This window comes from Schistocerca piceifrons, chromosome 3, assembly GCF_021461385.2.
Source record: "Schistocerca piceifrons isolate TAMUIC-IGC-003096 chromosome 3, iqSchPice1.1, whole genome shotgun sequence".
Classification (NCBI taxonomy): Eukaryota; Metazoa; Arthropoda; class Insecta; order Orthoptera; family Acrididae; genus Schistocerca; species Schistocerca piceifrons.
In genome coordinates, this window is record NC_060140.1 from 522,440,296 (window position 1) to 522,463,495 (window position 23,200).

Consider the following 23,200-nt stretch of genomic DNA (forward strand, 5'->3'; position numbering starts at 1 on the left):
CATCACTCTCTAGCTTATTTGTTTGTCTGAAACTGTAAGTGAAATGATTATGTTCTTAGTGGCACACACTACTGAAGTCAGTTTAAGCACCTCTAACTTCACACTGGACTGTGTATTTGAAATGTTTACAGCAATGAGTGGATTTTTATATAACAGGATTTTATCACATGTGGTTTCATATGTTGCCATGGTTGTTTTGATTACACTGCAGAAGTTTCACTGGGAAGCCCTTACACATCCTCCAGACAACCCTAATCTCTTCCCATGTGATTTTCCATATCTTTTGAGCCATAAAGGCAGAGATTTGTGACTGTAGATTTGCTTCAGACAAAGAGGTGTACACCTGGTTACATTTATGGTTCAATAGGTAACTGCAAACATTTTTCCATGAAGCCATTGACCATTTTGTCTCACAGTGAAATAAATGTATAAATGGTTATGGAGACTTTTGAAATAATAAAAGTTTACTTCTTTCTTTCCCATCTGTCCCATTTTCAGTTGACTGCTGCTTGTAATTGGTAAACAGACATGACATAGTTCACTTATGCCATGTTCTGCAGAATACATTCTTGGTAGGCTCCTATAAACAGAAGACAGAGGCCACAGTTTAAGTTCAATGTAGAAGACAATTTTCATAAGTCTCAGAGATACACTGAAGTAAATTATGTGTTATCTGTGGCTCACCGGTGGTAAAGAAATAGTGTCAATTTACATAACTGTGATATGATATTATGCTTATAGTTGACTCACAGACAGAGAAGAGTGCATACAAACCAAAGTTTTAGAATATGATCCGTATCAAGCACGAAGTTACAATTAGAAAGTTTTTATTTCATTTCACTACAGAATGAAAGTTTCACTCTTTCACCTTGTTTTGCGATTTCAGCTCCTTATGAAACAAGTTGCAAAGTCAAAGCTCAAAACCTGATGTGGGGATTTGCATCATGCTTTGATTGTTCTTGACTTTTTCTCACACATAGCTTCTAAATAGATACTGATGTGTAAGCAGGGTCCTGAAAATGAAATTATTGAATATGTCATTTCATTGGGAAAATGCCATCTACTATTAAGGCTTAAATTTTTGGATTAAGTGTAACAGAAAAATTTAAAACATTTATAGTACCTATCTGTTAAAAGACTTCATTAAAAACAATAAATATTTTTTCAACATTTTGAAATACAAAGTAACCAACTAGATTATAAATTTTGGAAAAGGTGGACAAAAGTACCTCCCTCAGTATTGTGAAGGTTAATATATTGGCTGAGTATGTCTTTGATTTTAAATTGTACTTTGTCTAAAATGATAAATTAGTTTTTAGATAGGTCTAGACATCAACTTCTTTTAACATTCTTTTTTGCAATTTGTATTTCTATTTATCCAGGAGCCTGTCTCATATGACCTCAACTCAGAAATTAGTGGAGAATTTGGTGACAACATTAGCCTCTCCAATAAGGAAGCTGAAATTTCTGTAAGTATCTGAAAAAGCATAGTAACATGTTTGTTTTTTAAGCATATATAGTTAAACAACCAAAAACTTTTATGCTAAATGTTTCAAATATTCATGACTTGTTTAACAAAGTACCATTTTTAAAGTAATTCTCACTGGATTTTGAAGGTGATATTCTAATTTGATCACAAACAGTACTGGTAGAAGAAAAAAATCATATGTAGACAAGTCACTGGTAATGGTATTTGCATTTTAAGGTCTGAAGCTGTAGCAAGCTGCTGTGAAAGAGTTTGCAACACACACTGTGTCATGCTGTCGCCATAGAAGAGTGCTTTTAGGTGTCTGTGTGGTTATGTGTGTGAATGCTTGCAGTATTGCTGGAATATTAACTAATGCTCAAAAGCTAGTGTCAGTGCTGGTTCCTGTTACATGTTACTGTGTTCCATGCATTGATCTGCTAATTGTGAGTTATTTTATGTAGTGCTCCTTCCAGGAATTTCCACTATTGTTCAATATACACTTCATTTATTCCCCATTTCTAATTACTGAAAATATTTCACATACCAATGAAAAATTTTCAGCAATGTGCAGCATTCTTACTGCAAAGCTGAAGCTCTACAAAATATATTATTTTGTGGTAGATTTTTGAACAGTTATGATCCTTTTTTGGAGTGATAATTTCTCACTCTTATATTGTGTTTTATACACCTCTGTATGAAGACTTTTCAGGAATGTGAGATATGTGGACAATAAGTTTGTATACTAAGTAGTTAGTACAAGCTCCTGTAGTCTACATTAACTTTCAGATAGTGTAAGCAATAGTTCAGAGTATGTTATAGCAGTCAAAGATTCTTAGTGAAAGTGTTTAAAAATGGTTAACATATAGGTAATATATAAGTATAAATTCTGGTTTGAGTGGCTTGCACAATGAATCTGGAAGCCAGTGAGTGAAGTCAACATGAATTTTGCTGCTAATAACAGAGTATACAGAAAGATCGCATGCATACAAAACAATTATTCACTTAATTATAACTGAGGATGTCTAGAGTGACAAAGTTATTCCTCTCTATGGGAGGGCTCAACTTGTATCACTGACAAAGACTCTTATTTTTGTCATATTTCACACTGTTGATGGTGAGGTCCCCATTGTCCATGACGAGCCATGTCATGTGTGACTGCAAGGCGGGACATGAGTTGACCGTTTCTCAGTAAAGGAGCAACAGTCCTGGTGTTTCTGTAGCCTGGTGTTTGTGATTTAGGTATGGAGGAGCTTGTCAGATACAACTATTTATTTATTTATGTATTTCATGTTCCGTAGATCCCGTATTGTGAGCACGTCACATGAGATGTGGAACGAGTCAAACATACAAGACAACAAACATACAAAAAGATACAAAGCAGTCTTCATTAAATATATAAAAAATTTCTACATGACTGCATAAAGTTAATACAAAGTTTAGAGGAAAAACAGATATTGTACATATAACAGCAGATTTCTTTGAGTTTTAATACAAAATTTCATGTTTTAATTTGGAGAAAAATTGCAAGCACATTTCTTTGTTAACAAGATGGATAATTCTATCTAAATGCTATTTCCCTTTTTGCATCATAAAACTCTTCTAATTTATAAACAGACATATTTAACAAATATTCCTTTAGTTTTGCTTTAAAAAGAGATTCATTTTCTTTTAAACATTTTATCTGGTCAGGGAGATGGTTAAAATTTTTTGTTCCTGACCATTTGACACCTCTCTGAACAACTGTCAGGTTCTTAAGTTCACAATGAGGATTTTCTTTCCCTCTTGTATTATATTTGTGATAGTTCTTATTTGATGGAAATTGTGCAGGGTTCTCAATTACAAAACACATCAGCGAATATATGTACTGCGATACAGTGGTCATTATTTGCAGCTTTTTGAAAAGGCTACGGCATGATGTCCTAGGGGGTACTCTGCACATAATTCTAATAGCCCTTTTCTGGGCCACAAAAATTTTCTTTGCCAAAGCTAAATTTCCCCAGAAGATAATTCCGTAACACATAACGGAGTGAAAATACCCATAGTATGTGGACTTCATAGTGGTTAAATCTCCAATGGAAGACATCATTCTGATAGCATACATAGCCGAGCTCAATTTTTTTAGGGTCTGTTGTATATGGAAGGACCAGTTCATTTTGCTATCAATATGTATTCCAAGAAATTTAGACACATCCATTCTTTCTTTTGGTTGATTTCCACATGTTACATTTATTTCTCTTCCTTTTTTTGTTTTTGTTTGGAACTGGATAAAATTTGTCTTACCTGAGCTTAGAGAGAGACCATTAACACTGAACCAGTTAATCACTTCAGAGAGTATGTTGTTAACTGACTCCTCGAAATTAACATCTGATTTTCCACTCATGAAGATGGTGGTATCATCAGCAAAAAGAGTAAATTTGCAAGGCAGGCTTGCACACAATGGTAAGTCATTTATAAACATCAAAAACAACAATGGCCCCAGAATTGAGCCTTGAGGCACACCACAACTAATAGAAGTCCATTCAGACTGAGCGGAGGTATCCCTTGACTCATCTGAGCTGTTTAAAATTACTTTCTGTTTTCTTTCCTGAAGATAAGATTGCAGCCAGTTACCTGCAGCGAGATTGCTGGTCGGTGTTGAAGTTCTCGAGTTTCAGAGGAGGAAGGGGTGCATTGTCATTGCCCTTCTTGAGTTATCTTCTGCCTGAACGGCATTTTCATCTCCTGTGCTTTATGTACCTTGTAAGATCCAGATGGGTTTGAGGTGCATGGAGATGTGAACCTCGTTTGGTGTTAATTTCGTGTGATGTGTCATGTTTGACATGTCTCTGTTTACACATCACACACATTGCATGGGCAACACAGGGGGACACTCGTAGTCAGTGCTTTCAAATTATTAGAAAAGTTCACCATGTTGACATGTTTTTCAGTGAAGTATGCACAAATTGCCCATACATGCTTTCCATCAACACTGCAGTGGGTGCTGTCTCATCCATGTCAGGAAGTTGTGAATGGTGGTACCATTCTCACATTAACTCCCTAAGAGAAGATTTCTTAGCATCCAGTTCCCTACCTAACAAATATGCCTGGTCTTGCAATTCTAGATTCTCATTGTGTAGCCTGAGCCTGTTTTTTGTTTCTTTTTCTTCCTCATAACTCTTCATCACCACTTGTAGTTTGGACTCCAGAGCCCAACAGTCTTCAAGTACAGTTTGAAAGGGGCTGTATCAGAAACTGAATTTGTATGTGCTTTTGGGCTGCTGGTGAAACCAGTACAAACTCTGTACTGCTGGTTTGCCTGAGGATTCCTAGTGTTAGGTCAGAGGAGAGGTGAAATCAATGGAGAAAATCCGTGCCCAAGATCAGTTCATGAACATCTGCAATCACAAACTGCAATGAAAATTCTCATGCAGACTGAGGTCCACAGTGTGTGTGATGCTTTCATATAGGCTGATAAGAGTGTTGTTTGTAGTGCACAGTTGGATGACAGACATCATATGTTCAGGTTGTGGCTGTTCCCAGGAATGTTGTTCCCTGCAGAGCCAGTGTCTATAAGGAGATATTTATTTGCTGTGTTGTCTAACACAAACAGTCTACCACCATCACTTGTAGTTGGGGCAAAACTAGTTTAACTCACTCACTTGAGTTGTAGGTGGCTTTGTTGTGCATTTGGACAGCATAGAGCACCTGCAAGCCTACTTGCCAAAACATGAGTGAAAGCAACATCGCTGCAGCCCTGCCTCCTCACTGCCATGAGAACTGTTATTGTTAGCAGCAGGTGTGGCAGCTGCTCTCAGGGCAGTCACTCATGATGTCATTCTCGTTAGTGTATGCAGCTGCTTAGGTAGTAGCATCTCATCATGTGTGCAGCCAGTGCATCAGGCCAGGAATCTGCTGATGGCAATCACTGTTATACATCATATCTGACCATTGTCATAGCTATGGCATTGCAAAAGTCTGTTAGCCAAAAGTAATTTGTTTTCCCTCATATTGTATTCATGCAGAATCATTGCTGGTTGTATCTGAGGCAGTAATTTAATTAAACAGAGTTTGCTGGCTGGCATGAAAGTCAGGTTGATCAATTCAAAGATGTCTCCACAGATGAGATGGTGCCCTGCTGCCTAACTGTTCCTCATAAATTATTTGTTGTAACTGTAGCTCTGGTGTCTTGGCCAGTCAGCGGAGCACCAGTGTCTTTCGAGTGTCGAATTTGCCTTTGGCCACACATCCTTGTTTGAGGTCACTAATAATGCGGGCATAATCTCCTATGTTGCTTAGCAGGGCCATGAACTTAGATGTATCACCAGTGATTCCAGCATTGTTTACAGCAAAACCTCTGTAATTGCAGACCTGGAGACCCGAGCCTCTGTTTCATCTTAGGTGGACGATGGCTGACTACTACATTTCAAAAAAATGAAAGTAATATCATGGATAAAATCAAAACTATGCAGGGAGTGGGTGTGATCACTGGCTGAGATGTTTACAATGTGCCCACTTTAGCTGAATTGTTGTTTCACCTGCCACCAATCAGACCCAGTGTGGTTTCTATGTGTAGTTTGGTTCATGTTACATATTTATTATTCTTCCTGCCATTTTTTGCGAATGTGAGCAGTGACTCTTAAAAGCTGAATGGAAATTCATTTCATTGGATATGAAAGTCTTAGTACTGAAAAATTGGGTAGTGGAGAGATTATAAAAAAAGATAGCAGCAGAGTTAGGTGTAAACAAAGTAACAGTAAGTGACTGGCAATGAAACAGCATCAAACTAGAGCAGCGTTATTCTACCAAAGCATCTTGTTCTTCTTCCAAAAAGGCATAAAAATTCAAAGATCATAAATTCATGAACACATCAGATTACAAAAAGACTAGTAAACCCCCTTATTTGTGATGTACTCAACAGCGAGCTAAATGATGTCCAATAAGTGGTCCGATGATTCAGGAGGAAGACTTTCATTTTGAAAAAAAATAGAAAAAAAAAGAAAGTTTTTCTGCTGTTTGTGGGTGCTGGTGCTGGATAGGTAGAAGAGAAGTACAGGTTATGGTAGCTTGAAAACTGTGGTGAAAAGTGATCCAAGAAAAAATTTCTAAAACAAACTCTAAGTAATAGGTTAACTGATGAAATAACTTCGTTATTTTTGATAATATTTTGAACACCAAGTACTCAATTTATTTTTAAATAAAAAGTCTTTAAAACTGTCACTCTTCATGTAATTTGAGTTTTTATCAAATTCAAGTTCTACTTTGTCTCAATTACTCTCAATTACTGGAGTTTTACTGTAGTATCTATTTGATAATCACAGACTATGTTGACGGGTATTCCATCTGGATGGTCAATAGTTTAAGTTGAGAATCCAATGGCGTACGTCCTCCACAGAAGTCCTTTTGTGGATGTGTTGGGACATGTGGTCCAAGCTCAGTGGCAGGTGAGATCCCACAGACTGTCTGCAGTGAAGGTGGAAAACAAAAGTGTGTTCTCATGTGGTGCAGCTGGCTGGGTCTTGAATTGGATTCTGAACAGGTTCATCTGGATCATTCCTAAAATGGTTGGATGAGTAAAATCAGACGAGATGTTGCCATGCAGACCTGAATTTGTTGCCTGGATATTGTCTAGTTGATATGAGAAAAGATTTGCCTCAACACTGAAGTCACCTAGAAGGACAAAATGCATGCCACATTGTTTGTGCACACATTCACCATTGTCGTTGTCAATGGTAAGACACAGTTGAATATCGCCTTCCTGTTTCACACAAATTGTAACCTGATCAGCATGGAAGAAAACATTTTGCTAGTCATTCTTAAAGTCACCATTCTGTCCAAATTGTTCAAAAATATGGTGATCATGGGATGACTCCATTGTCAAAGTTAACACTATATCACATTGTACACTTGTTACATCAAAATAGATAATGCCATCCATTGTGAGATCAGCAGTGTAGGAATTCCAGTGAGGGGTGGCTTGCAAAATGAAGCTGGAAGCCATGAGTGAAGTCAACATTAATTTTGTTACTGATAACAGAGCATACAGAAAGATCATGTTCATACAAAACAGTTGTTCACAGCAAACTGAGAATGGCTAGACTGACAAAGATACTCCTCTCTGTTGGAGCTGGGGGGACAGGGTGTCAACTCATATCATTGCCAAAGAGTCTTATTTGTGTGATATTTTGTGTCAACAACGGTGTGGTCCTCATAACTTCATTACAAAGTCAGCAGCACAAACCATTGAATATTCATTCAAAATTTTATCTATCTAGAAAGTAATTCTGTTCTCTGTTTGGAAGAAAATATGTGCTAATCTCTTAAAGTGGTTACTGCTAGTCCACAAAAAAGAATTTATTTGTTTATTCCATTTAATTTCCTAATTGCACTATCTTATGAATATTATCCCCTCTTGTGTAGACTGGTCAGCCATCAGATCTTCCTCCAGATGATGAGCCAGGAAATGAGTGGACAGATATGTTCAAGGTCGCGCAGTTGCATCACTTGAAGGCTCTTCTTTGGAAGAATGTACTGTGGATGTGGCGAAACTATGGGTATGTATAAATGTTACTATGGTTTCATTGAACTTAAATACACGTTTTTAGATGTAGAAAGATGTTATACTAAAATAGATTAAAAACTCACATTGAGAGAGAGTACAACCTGTAAAAGGATAAACAGCAGTATAAAAATATTACTGTAAACTTTAAAGGCATAAGCCTTTTCCTTTCAGTTTCGACTGTATTGCAGATAATTTGGTAACTTAATGCTATTCTGGTGTTCTATGTCTTGTTTCCTTCATTGTATGAGTTTTGAACTAAGCACATATTCATCAGTGAATTTAGTATGTATTTAATGTTGTTTTTCTTTTGTCTTCCATTTTGTCCAGTAGTTTTTACCACAAACACCCAAAACAAGACTCATGATATTTATAACATGCAGCAACAGATAAAAAAGTATGTCAACTGAGTTACTCTGAACATCACATTTTACATTATACTTCCATTTCCACATTTCTGAGGAGGCATCTTTGGTTGTGTAAGATCCCTACAACACAAAATCGACTACAGTATAATACTGATTCAGAGTCATTACTTAGAGGCTCATTTTCTATTTAAAGTTATTCAAAAGTGTTATATATGGAATGGAAATGAAGTCCCATGCTTCTTTACAGAGCGTAGGGGAACGATGCGGGAGACCCGCACCGCCTTACTAGGCAAGGTCCTAATGGAGGTGGTTTGCCGTTGCCTTCCTCCGACCGTAATGGGGATGAATGGTGATGATGAAGACGACACAACAACACCCAGTCATCTAGAGGCAGAAAAAATCTCTGACCCAGCCGGGAATCGAACCCGGGACCCCGTGCTAGGCAAGCGAGAACGCTACCGCGAGACCACGAGGGCATATATGTAAACATTCCACGTGGGAAAAATATATCTAAAAAGAAAGATGATGAAACTTACCAAACAAAAGAGCTGGCAGGTCGATAGACACACAAACAAACACAAACATACACACAAAATTCTAGCTTTCGCAACCAATGGTTGCCTCGTCAGGAAAGAGGGAAGGAGAAGGAAAGACAAAAGGATATGGGTTTTAAGGGAGAGGGTAAGGAGTCATTCCAATCCCGGGAGCGGAAAGACTTACCTTAGGGGGAAAAAAGGACAGGTATACACTCGCACACACACACATATCCATCCACACATACACAGACACAAGCAGACATTTTCAAGGGCGAAGGCATGTTTGCGGAGGGAATGTAAATAAAACTTAATGGGGTCGTTGTGAAGGTGTTGTGAGGGTGACATGGTACTAGAAGGTGGAAAGTGGAACACGAGGCTGAAATGAAAATGAGAATAAATATGAAAAAATATATGGGGAGAGATAAAGGTAAAATTAGAAAGCAAATGGAGATCTGGTGTGAAAAAAGGCGAAAAAGGGTTGGTTAGGGCTGGGCTATGTTGATCCTGTGGTGAACTTGTGTAGGTAGACAATGATGTGCATAAAGGTTAGGTGGTTGTGTTGCCGCCAAAACACGTTAAAGGGTGGAGAAATTCGGGAAAATTTCGAAAAAACTACGTGAGGATGTATTAAAAGGAGTGGTTTGGTGGTGGCAGATTATGGAAATGAAGCTAACAATTGTTTGATGAAGAAATAATGACGTTAAAACCTGTGGGAAGCGGCTAAAAATGATCGGTGATGTGAGAAAAACGGAAATGGAAATAACGCAAAAGTTATTAAAACTGCCGAAAGGGTTGTTTAATAGCTAAAAGGAACTGTTTGTGGACTGGAAACGGTGGATTTTATAGCAGCAAAGCGGAAAAAAAAATTTTTTTTGGTTATGGTTTCGAAGTGATTTACGTATTATTACGTATTATTGAGTGTATATCGACGGGATAAAATTGTATACTGGATTACGGTAAAAAAGGAGAAGGTGAATAGAAAGTGAAACTGCTGGCAAAAACAGAAGGAGGAAATAAGACGACAGAAAAGACTTCGAAATGTAACAGTGACAATAACAATAACGATAACAATAACAAACGTGATTGTTGGCTTCAAATTAATGATATGAATATAATAGAGGGAAACATTCCACGTGGGAAAAATATATCTAAAAAGAAAGATGATGAAACTTACCAAACAAAAGCGCTGGCAGGTCGATAGACACACAAACAAACACAAACATACACACAAAATTCTAGCTTTCGCAACCAATGGTTGCCTCGTCAGGAAAGAGGGAAGGAGAAGGAAAGACAAAAGGATATGGGTTTTAAGGGAGAGGGTAAGGAGTCATTCCAATCCCGGGAGCGGAAAGACTTACCTTAGGGGGAAAAAAGGACAGGTATACACTCGCACACACACACATATCCATCCACACATACACAGACACAAGCAGACAAAAATGTCTGCTTGTGTCTGTGTATGTGTGAATGGATATGTGTGTGTGTGCGAGTGTATACCGGTACCTGTCCTGCTTGTGTCTGTGTATGTGTGAATGGATATGTGTGTGTGTGCGAGTGTATACCTGTCCTTTTTTCCCCCTAAGGTAAGTCTTTCCGCTCCCGGGATTGGAATGACTCCTTACCCTCTCCCTTAAAACCCATATCCTTTTGTCTTTCCTTCTCCTTCCCTCTTTCCTGAGGAGGCAACCATTGGTTGCGAAAGCTAGAATTTTGTGTGTATGTTTGTGTTTGTTTGTGTGTCTATCGACCTGCCAGCGCTTTTGTTTGGTAAGTTTCATCATCTTTCTTTTTAGATATATATATATATATATATATATATATATATATATATATATATATATATATATATATATACATATATATATATACAAAGATTATGTGACTTACCAAATGAAAGTGCTGGCAGGTCGACAGACACACAAACAAACACAAACATACACACAAAATTCAAGCTTTCACAACAAACTGTTGCCTCATCAGGAAAGAAGGAAGGAGAGAGAAAGATGAAAGGATGTGGGTTTTAAGGGAGAGGGTAAGGAGTCATTCCAATCCCGGGAGCGGAAAGACTTACCTTAGGGGGAAAAAAGGACGGGTATACACTCGCACACACACACATATCCATCCACACATATACAGACACAAGCAGACATATTTAAAGACAAAGAGTTTGGGCAGAGATGTCAGTCGAGGCAGAAGTGCAGGGGCAAAGATGTTGTTAAATGACAGGTGAGGTATGAGTGGCAGCAACTTGAAATTAGCGGAGATTGAGGCCCGGTGGATAACGGGAAGAGAGGATATATTGAAGGGCAAGTTCTCATCTCCGGAGTTCGGATAGGTTGGTGTTAGTGGGAAGTATCCAGATAACCCGGACGGTGTAACACTGTGCCAAGATGTGCTGGCCGTGCACCATGGCATGTTTACCCACAGGGTGATCCTCGTTACCAACAAACACTGTCACAGGCAGATTATATATATATGTTGCCTTTACAAATGTCTGCTTGTGTCTGTGTATGTGCGGATGGATATGTGTGTGTGTGTGTGTGTGTGTGTGCGCGACAGGTCGACAGACACACAACCAAACACAAACATACACACAAAATTCAAGCTTTCACAACAAACTGTTGCCTCATCAGGAAAGAGGGAAGGAGAGGGAAAGACGAAAGGATGTGGGTTTTAAGGGAGAGGGTAAGGAGTCATTCCAATCACGGGAGCGGAAAGACTTACCTTAGGGGGGAAAAAAGGACGGGTATACACTCGCACACACACACATATCCATCCACACATACAGACACAAGCAGACATATTTAAAGACAAGGAGTTTGGGCAGAGATGTCAGTCGAGGCAGAAGTATAGAGGCAAAGAAGTTGTTGAAAGACAGTTCAGGTATGAGTGGCGGCAATTTGAAATTAGCGGAGATTGAGGCCTGGCGGATAACGAGAAGAGAGGATATACTGAAGGGCAAGTTCCCATCTCCGGAGTTTGGATAGGTTGGTGTTGGTGGGAAGTATCCAGATAACCCAGACGGTGTAACACTGTGCCAAGATGTGCTGGCTGTGCACCAAGGCATGTGTAGCCACAGGGTGATCCTCATTACCAACAAACACTGTCTGCATGAGTCCATTCATGCGAATGGACAGTTTGTTGCTGGTCATTCCCACATAGAATGCATCACAGTGTAGGCAGGTCAGTTGGTAAATCACGTGGGTAATTTGATCGTGTACACCTTCTGGGTTACAGGACTGCAGTAGGTGGTGGTGGGGGGAGGGTGCATGGGACAGGTTTTGTACCGGGGGCGGTTACAAGGATAGGAGCCAGAGGGTAGGGAAGGTGGTTTGGGGATTTCATAGGGATGAACTAACAGGTTACGAAGGTTAGGTGGACGGTGGAAAGACACTCTTGGCGGAGTGGGGAGGATTTCATGAAGGATGGATCTCATTTCAGGGCAGGATTTGAGGAAGTCGTATCCCTGCTGGAGAGCCACATTCAGAGTCTGGTCTGAGGAAGAACTCCAGAATTTCCTCTCCAACGTCAACTCCTTTGGTTCCATCAGATTCACCTGGTCCTACTCCAAATCCCATGCCACTTCCCTTGACGTTGACCTCCACCTGTCCAATGGCCAACTTCACACGTCCGTCCACATCAAACCCACCAACAAGCAACAGTACCTCCATTATGACAGCTGCCACCCATTCCACATCAAACGGTCCCTTCCCTACAGCCTAGGTCTTCGTGGCAAACGAATCTGCTCCAGTCCGGAATCCCTGAACCATTACACCAACAACCTGACAACAGCTTTCGCATCCCGCAACTACCCTGCCAACCTGGTACAGAAGCAAATAACCAGAGCCACTTCCTCATCCCCTCAAACCCAGAATCCTCCACAGAAGAACCACAAAAGTGCCCCACTTGTGACAGGATACTTTCCGGGACTGGACCAGACTCTGAATGTGGCTCTCCAGCAGGGATACGACTTCCTCAAATCCTGCCCTGAAATGAGATCCATCCTTCATGAAATCCTCCCCACTCCGCCAAGAGTGTCTTTCCGCCGTCCACCTAACCTTTGTAACCTGTTAGTTCATCCCTATGAAATCCCCAAACCACCTTCCCTACCCTCTGGCTCCTATCCTTGTAACTGCCCCCGGTGCAAAACCTGTCCCATGCACCCTCCCACCACCACCTACTCCAGTCCTGTAAACCGGAAGGTGTACACGATCAAAGGCAGAGCCACGTGTGAAAGCACCCACATGATTTACCAACTGACCTGCCTACACTGTGATGCATTCTATGTGGGAATGACCAGCAACAAACTGTCCATTCGCATGAATGGACACAGGCAGACAGTGTTTGTTGGTAATGAGGATCACCCTGTGGCTAAACATGCCTTGGTGCACAGCCAGCACATCTTGGCACAGTGTTACACCGTCCGGGTTATCTGGATACTTCCCACCAACACCAACCTATCCAAACTCCGGAGATGGGAACTTGCCCTTCAGTATATTCTCTCTTCTTGTTATCCGCCAGGCCTCAATCTCCGCTAATTTCAAGTTGCCGCCACTCATACCTCACCTGTCTTTCAACAACTTCTTTGCCTCTATACTTCCGCTTCGACTGACATCTCTGCCCAAACTCTTTGTCTTTAAATATGTCTGCTTGTGTCTGTATGTGTGGATGGATATGTGTGTGTGTGCGAGTGTATACCTGTCCTTTTTTCCCCCTAAGGTAAGTCTTTCCGCTCCCGGGATTGGAATGACTCCTTACCCTCTCCCTTAAAACCCACATCCTTTCGTCTTTCCCTCTCCTTCCCTCTTTCCTGATGAGGCAACCGTTGGTTGTGAAAGCTAGAATTTTGTGTGTATGTTTGTGTTGGTTTGTGTGTCTATCGACCTGCCAGCGCTTTTGTTCGGTAGGTCACCTCATCTCTGTTTATATATATAATAGAGGGAAACATTCCATGAGGGAAAAATATATCTAAAAACAAAGATGATGAGACTTACCAAACAAAAGCGCTGGCAGGTCGATAGACACACAAACAAACACAAACATACACACAAAATTTACAAATGTCTGCTTGTGTCTGTGTATGTGCGGATGGATATGTGTGTGTGTGCGAGTGTATACCCGTCCTTTTTTTCCCCCTAAGGTAAGTCTTTCCGCTCCTGGGATTGGAATGACTCCAAAATAAACAATATTATACTTAATCAAATATAAGAAATTAGAATTTTATGTACATATATGTAGACACAAAAGGCACATAGCTAAAATGTTACAGACACTTCTGGATTAACTGTTCTGAAGTAAACAATATTTTAGTGAAGCATGTACAACAAAACGAATTTCATTTCCATATAAATGAGCACAAAGGACACATAACTACACACACTAATTACCAAGAGGACCTTAGTAAAAAGTCTAGTTTTATCTGGAAACACTTTGATAGTTATAAACTGCCACACAGAGAAATTATGAGGCAGAACCTACAGTTTTGAGCCATTGACAAATAAATTTTAACCAAATAAAGGCACAAGAAAGTTTTATTAGTAAGCTTCATTAAATATCTCATACAAGGGAATGGTCCAATAAGACATGTTGAAACCTACCCTGGATTTTTTTACACAAGAAGAAGACAATGAAAGATTTGCACTGTCAAAATTTTAGCTGCTAAGAGGCACTGCAAGTATTAAAAAAAAATAGCTGAAAATTGCCAAATTTGTAGCACACCAGGCAGCGGTAGAAATATACACCCCTACTGGCACTGTAGCAACTGCTCATGCACAACTAGGCTCACACACAGCCAAGGTCAGCGTAAATTTGTAAACAGGAAACACAACACAACCCGATCATAATTTGTGAAGGACGATTCAGGTTACCACTCATTGATAGTTTCTCTGACACTACAGTACACAGTTGTTATTCTCTCAAATTAGCCACTCAGGTAACATCTATTATAAATTATCAGTTGCTTTTTGCAGTATTTGTAAGTATTGACAATATAGATAAAGTTGAATTAATCTTAACTGTTCTTACATGAGAGTACCTTTTTTTTCTTCCAGTTTCATAGTAATGTGGAATCCAATTAACGTTCTCAATTTAGCAATGATGAAATATGAAGAAGGTAGTTTCCAGCCAAAATCACCTCCTTCTCCTGAGGATGTACATATGTGTCATTTGTTAGTCAATTTCCTTGACATTCATTCAAATGATATCAACATTTCATTTGAAATTGTGAATACATTAGAAGAAAAAGGAAATAACTGTTATGATTCCATGAATTGTGGTTTTGATGACATCAGTTGTGCCAGTAACAGTTATGAAGAAGAATACCTTCCAAGCCTCAAAAAAACACCTTTCATCGAGAAAGAAAAGGCAGTGAAATATTGGTTAAACGAAGGAGGGATAAAAATACTTGAAGTTACGCAGTGTGCAAAGGCATTTTTGTTTCATAAAATCATGTGAACTGTACAAATGGAAGAATGAATTACATAAAGTAAGAAATATGCATCAAACAGAAACCCAAAACCATCTGAATGAAAAACTGTTCGAAAAATTTAGAACTGCTCGTGAGAGGCTATGCACCATTACCAATGAAGATCTAAGAGACTGGGTCCTCCAAATTGCAGCTGACATGAACATTGCTGATTTCCAGGCTCTGTCAACTGGGCTACACAGGTTCAAGAAATCATACAGAATAGGAAGTTGCAAAATTACCAAGTTTACGTCACTTAAATGTGTACCGAAGCTGCCAGTGATAGACAATGCTATAGAGAAATTCATAGCTGACATAAAGACGAAACTTGCTGGTTTCCTCACAACTGCTGTTTATAATGCTGATCAGTCAGGTTTCATGAAAGAACTGCATGCACACTGCACTTTATCATTTTGTGGTGAAAAGAAGGTGGAGTCAGTTGCCCAATCAATGAATGCAATGACATATTCATATACAATAATACCAGTGATAAGTATGAGTGGTTTGCTGTTTCCATTGCTAGACCTGTCTTCAAGAACCACAAAGCAAATTAGGACCAAAAATAAAAAATTGAATGTTTAGTTGCAAAAATCTTGTAATTGGCGTATCAAAATCTGGAAAAATGGGAAAGAATAATTTCAACATTTTGTTTGAAATGTGTTCCTATCAGGTGCAGAAACTAATTCATTGCTTTTGTTGGATTCATGGTCTGGACATAATGACACCTCTGTTTTTGTGGAGGACAATGCAAAATGTGTAGATGTAATGTGAATTCCGCTTGGAACTACTAGTGCAATTCAACTTCTCAATAAATAATTTTTTTTTTGAAGTGGAAAGCATTTTTCAGGAAATTATCAGGCAACATAATTTCTGATACCTCTCTCTGATTTCAGATACAGTATTCTTAAGTGGAACAGTATCCTTAAGCTCCAGTCATTTGTGCATTACCAGTTTTCTTTGCCACACTTTACGAATTTGATCAAGTATGTCTGGTATGCAGCGCAATATGCAGAACAATGGTCGGGACCATTTTTGACTCCATTCCAGTTCTGTCTAAATAAAACTAGTGGTTACTGTGAAGTGCTGACTGCATCAATTTTTCCTTTGTCCGGTGTGTCTGGTGCAAGAAAAATGTTTTTGTCATTGAATAGACACTTCACAGTTTTGTGATGACTACTGGGAATAAACAAAGAACTGTTTCACTGATAATCAACTGTACAACATTCAAACATTTTTATAAGGAATGACCTACAGGATTTGTTATAAAATGTAGTATTGCAAGACACATTTCATTTCAAAGTTTACAGTTCCTCATTGATCGAAGTCGTCTGTGACATCAAACACTGCCATGATTTCATTTTCTCTGCTAGCCACTTTTATCAGGATTACATGTGCAAGAATTGAACTGCCAATATGAAGTTATTCAAAAAAATGTTTCTATAGTTTAAGCCAGGTTTTCACCAGAGCAAACAAGCATGAGCAGAAGATAATTCTATCTGGTGCATCCAGTAGGCAGGCCTCTTGCATGTCTTTCAACTGGACACCACTGCAGCTTATTAAGTGTCCCTAACCTTCCCCAGTTACCTTATCAGAAAATGGAGACCTGCAGTTTAATGTGAAATCCGTACCACATATCTTTTGTGGCCACTCCAACATCTGTGAGAAGTGAATGCTTGGTTAAAAATCATAGTGAAAAAGTTGTAGTCTGAACAGGATTTGATCTCATGCTCTCTGGATCACAAAGCGTGCTCTTTGCCACTAGACCATTTTTGTTTAGGGGGGGGGGGGGGGGGGGGAAATGACCATTAGACCTTACACGCATAGTGGAAACGCTAGCTGTGTCACCTCTTGAGAAGATGGTCGACATCAGTAATTAGTGTTCTGTTCATTCATTTCCCCTCAGTGGTAAAGAGAGATCAGGAAAAAATGGCAGGCGACATACAAGGAAAATTTTGGACCAGTGCTAAGGAAAGATGGAGATGCATTTCCATGTAAAGTGCACGATCTCCAAGCATGTCACACTTCCGTGCAAATGGAGACACTTAAATTCTTCCTTCCTTGTGCCATTTTCCATACTCCATCAAGAACAGTGTGCTCACCATGCAAAATAATCGTCACTGAATGGAAAAGTTTTGAATTGCGGCTCTAACAAGATAGAGTTACATCCTTTATGCTGAATATTAGCTCCAAAAACTAAAACTAAAACACAGTGTTCATAGGCAATGCCGCTACCTCATTTTCTCTTCTGTTCCCCTTAGTATAAACGAGTCTACCCATATATAAACAAATGGTAGCAAATTTTCTGTAAATGCTCATTCGCACATGTTTGCTTCCATTTGCTTCTTTGTAAGTCGGGCTTTAGGTGCTTAAAATTGCTGTCTGTAAACTCCGGATAATTCCGCTATGTGGTGCTGCATGGGTGATTTGCTGAGTCCCATGCTAAGCAGGCAGGGCTGTACAAACTGCTGTGTTAAGCTGTTCTTTGCACAGAAACTTCAACATTTTTTACAAAATGCTTGCAGTGCCTCTTAGCACCTAAAATTTTAGCAGTGCATTTCTTTCATTGTCTTCTTCCTGTGTAAAAAATTTCAGGGTAGGTTTCGACATGTCCTATTGGACCATTCCCTTGATAGTTTCACAGGTTCTTAGAGCATAGGAAGATTCATTTATTTATCCATTGGTAGCATTTTGTAAATCCCATCATGAAAGAAAGCCTTCAGTATTGTGGAATAAATCAAGCTCTATATTAATAGGCAGAAGCAGGAAGAGCAGGCTACTTCTGCAAAGTGCACTAACAAGAAATTGTAACTTGTGTTAATCTGATCACTCTTATGATACTATTGGAATTATAATACTATTGGAATTTCTTTATAAGGAGAGAAGCAATTAGTTTGAAAAATTCCATTGCTTCTCCTCTTATACTTCTCAGCTGCTATTTAATGTAATACTTCAAACAAAGTATTTGTGTAACCAAACAAACACTGTTTTTAGCCTTGTTTCAAAAATTGTGAAACAAGGCTAAAACAGTTTTTGTTTAGTTAATTTACAATGTTTCACCAAGAATATTATCAACTGACTATATGCTGGAAAATACGAATGATCTGTTTAATTGAATATTAAAGATAAGCATAATTCACATCCTTGAGTCCAACATAATACATTATAAGAGTGGCTAATAATATTTTATTTAGCTCTATTTTGTAATATAAGGCAGTCTTCAATTTCCTGCCTACCAGTTACTAACATACTATTATAGATCTTTGCAACAGAACACAAAATACCATTTAAACAGGGATCCATGGAAATCATTTTTACTTCTAGTATTGTGGTTGTGAATTGCCCAATTCATCTTTACTTTACTCTTTTTATTAACTGTAAACACAATAATGGAGGAAATTTATTGACATATAAGTGTAAGAATCCCAGTGTCCCTGAATAGACCCCTGAAAGAAGTTGTGTTATCAACATCACATAATATTCCTTCTACAGAGGAGAAATGATTTGAGCAAACTAGATTTTTAAAACATTTGGCAGGGAAAATATTGCTCATGAAGGGAGTCACAGCAGAACAGAGAAAGGGGAATATCAATAAATGCATAAATTGACTGCTAGGTGTTATGGAAGACACCTCACATTAAATGTAGATAAACAAGATAGTGATCAAATACACAATTTTTTTGTTGTAATAAAGGCAAGCAATATACTTTTAATGGGGATAAATGTGGTTTCCAACCCAGTTTCGACCATAAATCAGCTATGTGAGAGCACTGTAAAGTAAAAATGATATAAGGAGGGGTTTTCAGAAAGTATATTCTCTAGAACCATAAACAGAAACTACAGTGGCCAAAAAGTTTTATTAGAACATACATTTAAATATTTGAGCATGGAGAACTAATGTGACATCAGTGCTCCTCTTCCTGGTGTAAAGTGGATGTCAATGTTTCATCACTTGTGAAAATTCTGTCCAAGAACTCATCACTGTCAATGTGGTATTCCTGCAGAAATGTCAATTGTGCTCCACATATTTGGTTTGCATACAAGCATCAGATTTCTCGGTGCACCCCAGGCACATAATTTCCAGAAAAATGGTTTTTTAGAGTTAAATGCAACAAGGACAAAGATAAATCTTGGAAATAGCTGTTTAGTTTTGTAATCATGTTAAATGTTACTGAGAATCACCCCATACATGGACATGAATTTCATTTTGTTAGACACACTTAACTAAAATATTATTTATTTTAGAACAGGAACAGTTAATCAAGATGTGTCAGTAAATGCCCTGCCACAACTGTTTCATAAGATCATATTGAGAGAATATGAGGATGGAATAATTTTTTTGGTGGGTGGGGGGGGGGAGGGGGGGGGGGGAGATGGATATAAAAATTTAATAGCTCAAAGAAGCAGTATATGTGACTGTGTCCTACACAGAATGAGCTAAAACATCCCCTTGGACAGCTTCCTGCACTGCTTCATCTTGGAAGCCCCCCCAATCTCCTCAGGAGATTTTGGTAATATGCTCCTGCATCAATTATGAGAATAATCTTTTAGCAACACACCATGGCAGTCCCTAAAAAACCTCAGCATCATCTTGGCCTTGATGGTCAGGTCTTCATGTTTTTGGTACTGGTGTATCCATATGTTTTTGCTGTTTGCTTTCTCCTCTATCTCTGAGTGATGATACATGCAGCACTTGCCCATGGTGATTAGGAAACTAAAGAAGTCATCAAGATGAGCCTGACACTGCTACAACATTTCTGCTGCTGCCTGTTTTGTGGGCTTTCTGAATAGGTGTGAGCACTCACAGAACCCAGTGGGTGGCATTATTTGTCATTTTAAAAGTGTCATGTAAGATATTTAAACCTAACCTACAACTTATTTTCACTTTTCTCCACTATTTCACCTGTATGTCCTTTCTTCTGTGTCATTCAAACTTGTTTGAACACACTGGACATGGCTGCACCATCTGTGTGCAGTGTTATTCCCCTTAAAATACAGAAAATTAATTACCACATGACATACTACTTTATCAATGAGCTGCACCATTTTATTTTAGCTCCTCTAGTCTGGGAACCTAAGAGCTTGGATAAACATTGTCACATAATTAATGTTCTTGATTGATAATTGTGTTGTACGATCCATTACCTACATGCAGACCTCAAGTTGTTTGTGGTTTTCAGATACAGATTGTAACATTATTCATACTTTCAATATTTACTAAGGCAGTTATTACACGGGGGTTAACTATAATTGTATGCTACTGAAGATAAAAGATGAATAATTTTGCACTATAATTTACAGTTTTCTGAGAACACAGAATATATGCTTATTTTTAAATTTAACTTGTGCTGGGGTCCTCATGTTCGTTGTTGTATGTAGACATTCCATTACCTGCAGAAAGACTCTACATTCACTTTTATCCTCCAAAACTATGTGTTGTTAATATTCCCATAAATAAAACAGCTAGAATAACATTTCTTAAGTTTATTCATGTGCCAATTACTCTGATCACTGGTCACATGTTAGCTTATTTCACCATCCTGGCTAATTAAAAACCACAATTACAACACCAAAACCCCCAACTGAGCCTTGCACTACCCCTTGTATAGACAAATAACAATTACCAATTACTGTTTTTCACTTTAAAGTTTTAATTTAACTTGTTTTATAATAAAGAATCACATTTTTGTATAGTTTTAAGTAAGACAACATATTCTGAATAAATGAATAACAAACTTGAAATAGTTATTTTTGCTGTACACAAAATTTTCCTGTATTAAATTGTATGCAAATTTCACTAATAAAGGTTAAGTATTTTAGTTGCTTTCAATTACAGAGTTTCAAGTGCTAATTTTTTATTATTTTGTACAAGGAACAGTCGCTAAAACTAAGCTGCAAATTGTTAATCTGCTAAATGTTTAAGTTTTGTATATTCGACTATGTGATTTCATAATGTTTTGCAGATACTTCCAATATAATATTCTACATATTTTACACAAAAATTGCATCACGTGAATAAGTTTCTGTCTTCTCATACTCAAACACGCATGATGAAGTTTCAGTTTGTATAGGATCTTAATTTTTCATTTGCAGTGAAATAAAAAATTAAAAAAAAAATTACAGTGTATCATGTACTTCGATAGAAGCATATATTGACTATTCCAATATGAAAATGTGGGGCTGTTACATTACAAGATACAGTAATCTATAACTAATATCTTCCTCCTCCCAGTGTACTAGTATGTGGATGTCAAACATACTCTAAAATATTTGAGAATTTCATTGCTTGTACAGTCACAATTTTATTTAAAAATACTTTTATTAAATAAGGAATGCTTGGTACTCATCAAAGTCATCTTGCAAAGCTGCTTTTTTATTTTTGTATCAAAGCATATTCTAAAATATTTGTTTTTCCAGTCTTATCTTCTCACAGATTACATTAATTCAAGTCAAATCTGGAGGGAACAGTTTACTTTTTGAATGAGATTTTCACTCTGCAGCGGAATGTGCGCTGATATGAAACTTCCTGGCAGATTAAAACTGTGTACTGGACCGAGACTTGAACTCAGGGCCTTTGCCTTTCACAGGCAAGTGCTCTATCACTGAGCTACCCAAGCTCAACTCACGCCCCGTCCTCACAGGTACTGGCAGAAGTAAAGCTGTGAGGATGGGGCATGAGTCGTGCTTGGGTAGCTCAGGTGGTAGAGCACTTGCCCGTGAAAGGCAAAGGTCACGAGTTTGAGTCTCGGCCTGGCACACAGTTTTAATCTGCCAGGAAGTTTCAGTTTGCTTCTTAATTACAGATTTAAATAGCATTACTTTTTTATCAAATTGTGTGTATTGTAGCACATGCAATGAAGCAGAACTAAGTGTTTTGACATATGTGAGAGCAAAAAGTTTTTCTACACACCAAACAAATTAGTTCCTTTGAAAATAATAATAAATAATACTAAATAATTATATTCCCTTACTGATTTCCATCCACAAGATTTCAAACATACGGCTTCACAAACTAACTTGTATTTACCACTTTTTTTTTTTTTTTGCAGGTTTATGGCATTCTTATTTGGTCTGCCTGTTGTAGAAACTGCTCTCTATTGTCTTACAATTGGACGTGACCCAGTGGGATTACATTTATCTATTGTTAATCATGAGCTCAATAATACTATGGATCCATGCCCAAAACATGAAGGTTGCAGCTATGAACTATTAAGTTGCCGGTATCTGCAGCATCTTTCGAAACGAGGAGTAATACTGGTAGGTCAATTGTAATCCCACTGTCTAGAAACTATCTGTTAATAGTCACATTCCTGTTCTGTATGCCCAGTATGACAAGAGGTTTGTAGAAAATAACTGGTATTTACTTTTCATTTGTTCAGCAGCACTCTGTGGCTGGCTGACATTGCAAAAATGCTAGAAGTTGTCCAAAAAACCAGCGGTGTGCAAAAAAAAAAAAAAAAAAAAAAAAATAGTCCCACTGTCATCCATTGCTAATTTCTCATTGTTAATGTCCATCTTCTGCTGCCCATGTTTGTCTCTTTAGGTCAACATCTCTGAATGATGGTTACATCTAATGCTTTGAAAAGTCCCCTTTTTACTAACCTTCCCCTTTAAATTTTACAAAGTGATCATAGGTACCAAAATGTATGTATTTCCTTTTTTGTATCATCCAGGTGAATAGTTTCTTCTTGTTATGTAATTTTCCTGGTTTTCTGTTATCCTACAGTCTCTGATCAACCTCTCCCCCCCCCCCCCCTCCCTCCCCCCTCCCTCCCTCACATTTTCCCTATACCCACTCCTACATTTCCTTCTCGTCCCTCCCCCCTCCTCCCG

The 23,200-nt window shown here is 38.4% G+C and overlaps 1 protein-coding gene across 2 annotated transcripts in view; it reads left to right on the forward strand.

Annotated features, from left to right (window-relative positions):
- Positions 1-23,200, forward strand: part of LOC124788340 (ABC transporter G family member 23) — a 465,453-nt gene that overhangs the window by 384,547 nt on the left and 57,706 nt on the right. For both annotated transcript variants that reach the window (XM_047255600.1, XM_047255598.1), the window contains 3 exons: positions 1,383-1,469; positions 7,865-7,998; positions 22,417-22,624. In XM_047255600.1, coding sequence (XP_047111556.1) covers positions 1,383-1,469; positions 7,865-7,998; positions 22,417-22,624 — 429 coding nt within the window. The remainder of the gene's footprint in view (positions 1-1,382; positions 1,470-7,864; positions 7,999-22,416; positions 22,625-23,200) is intronic.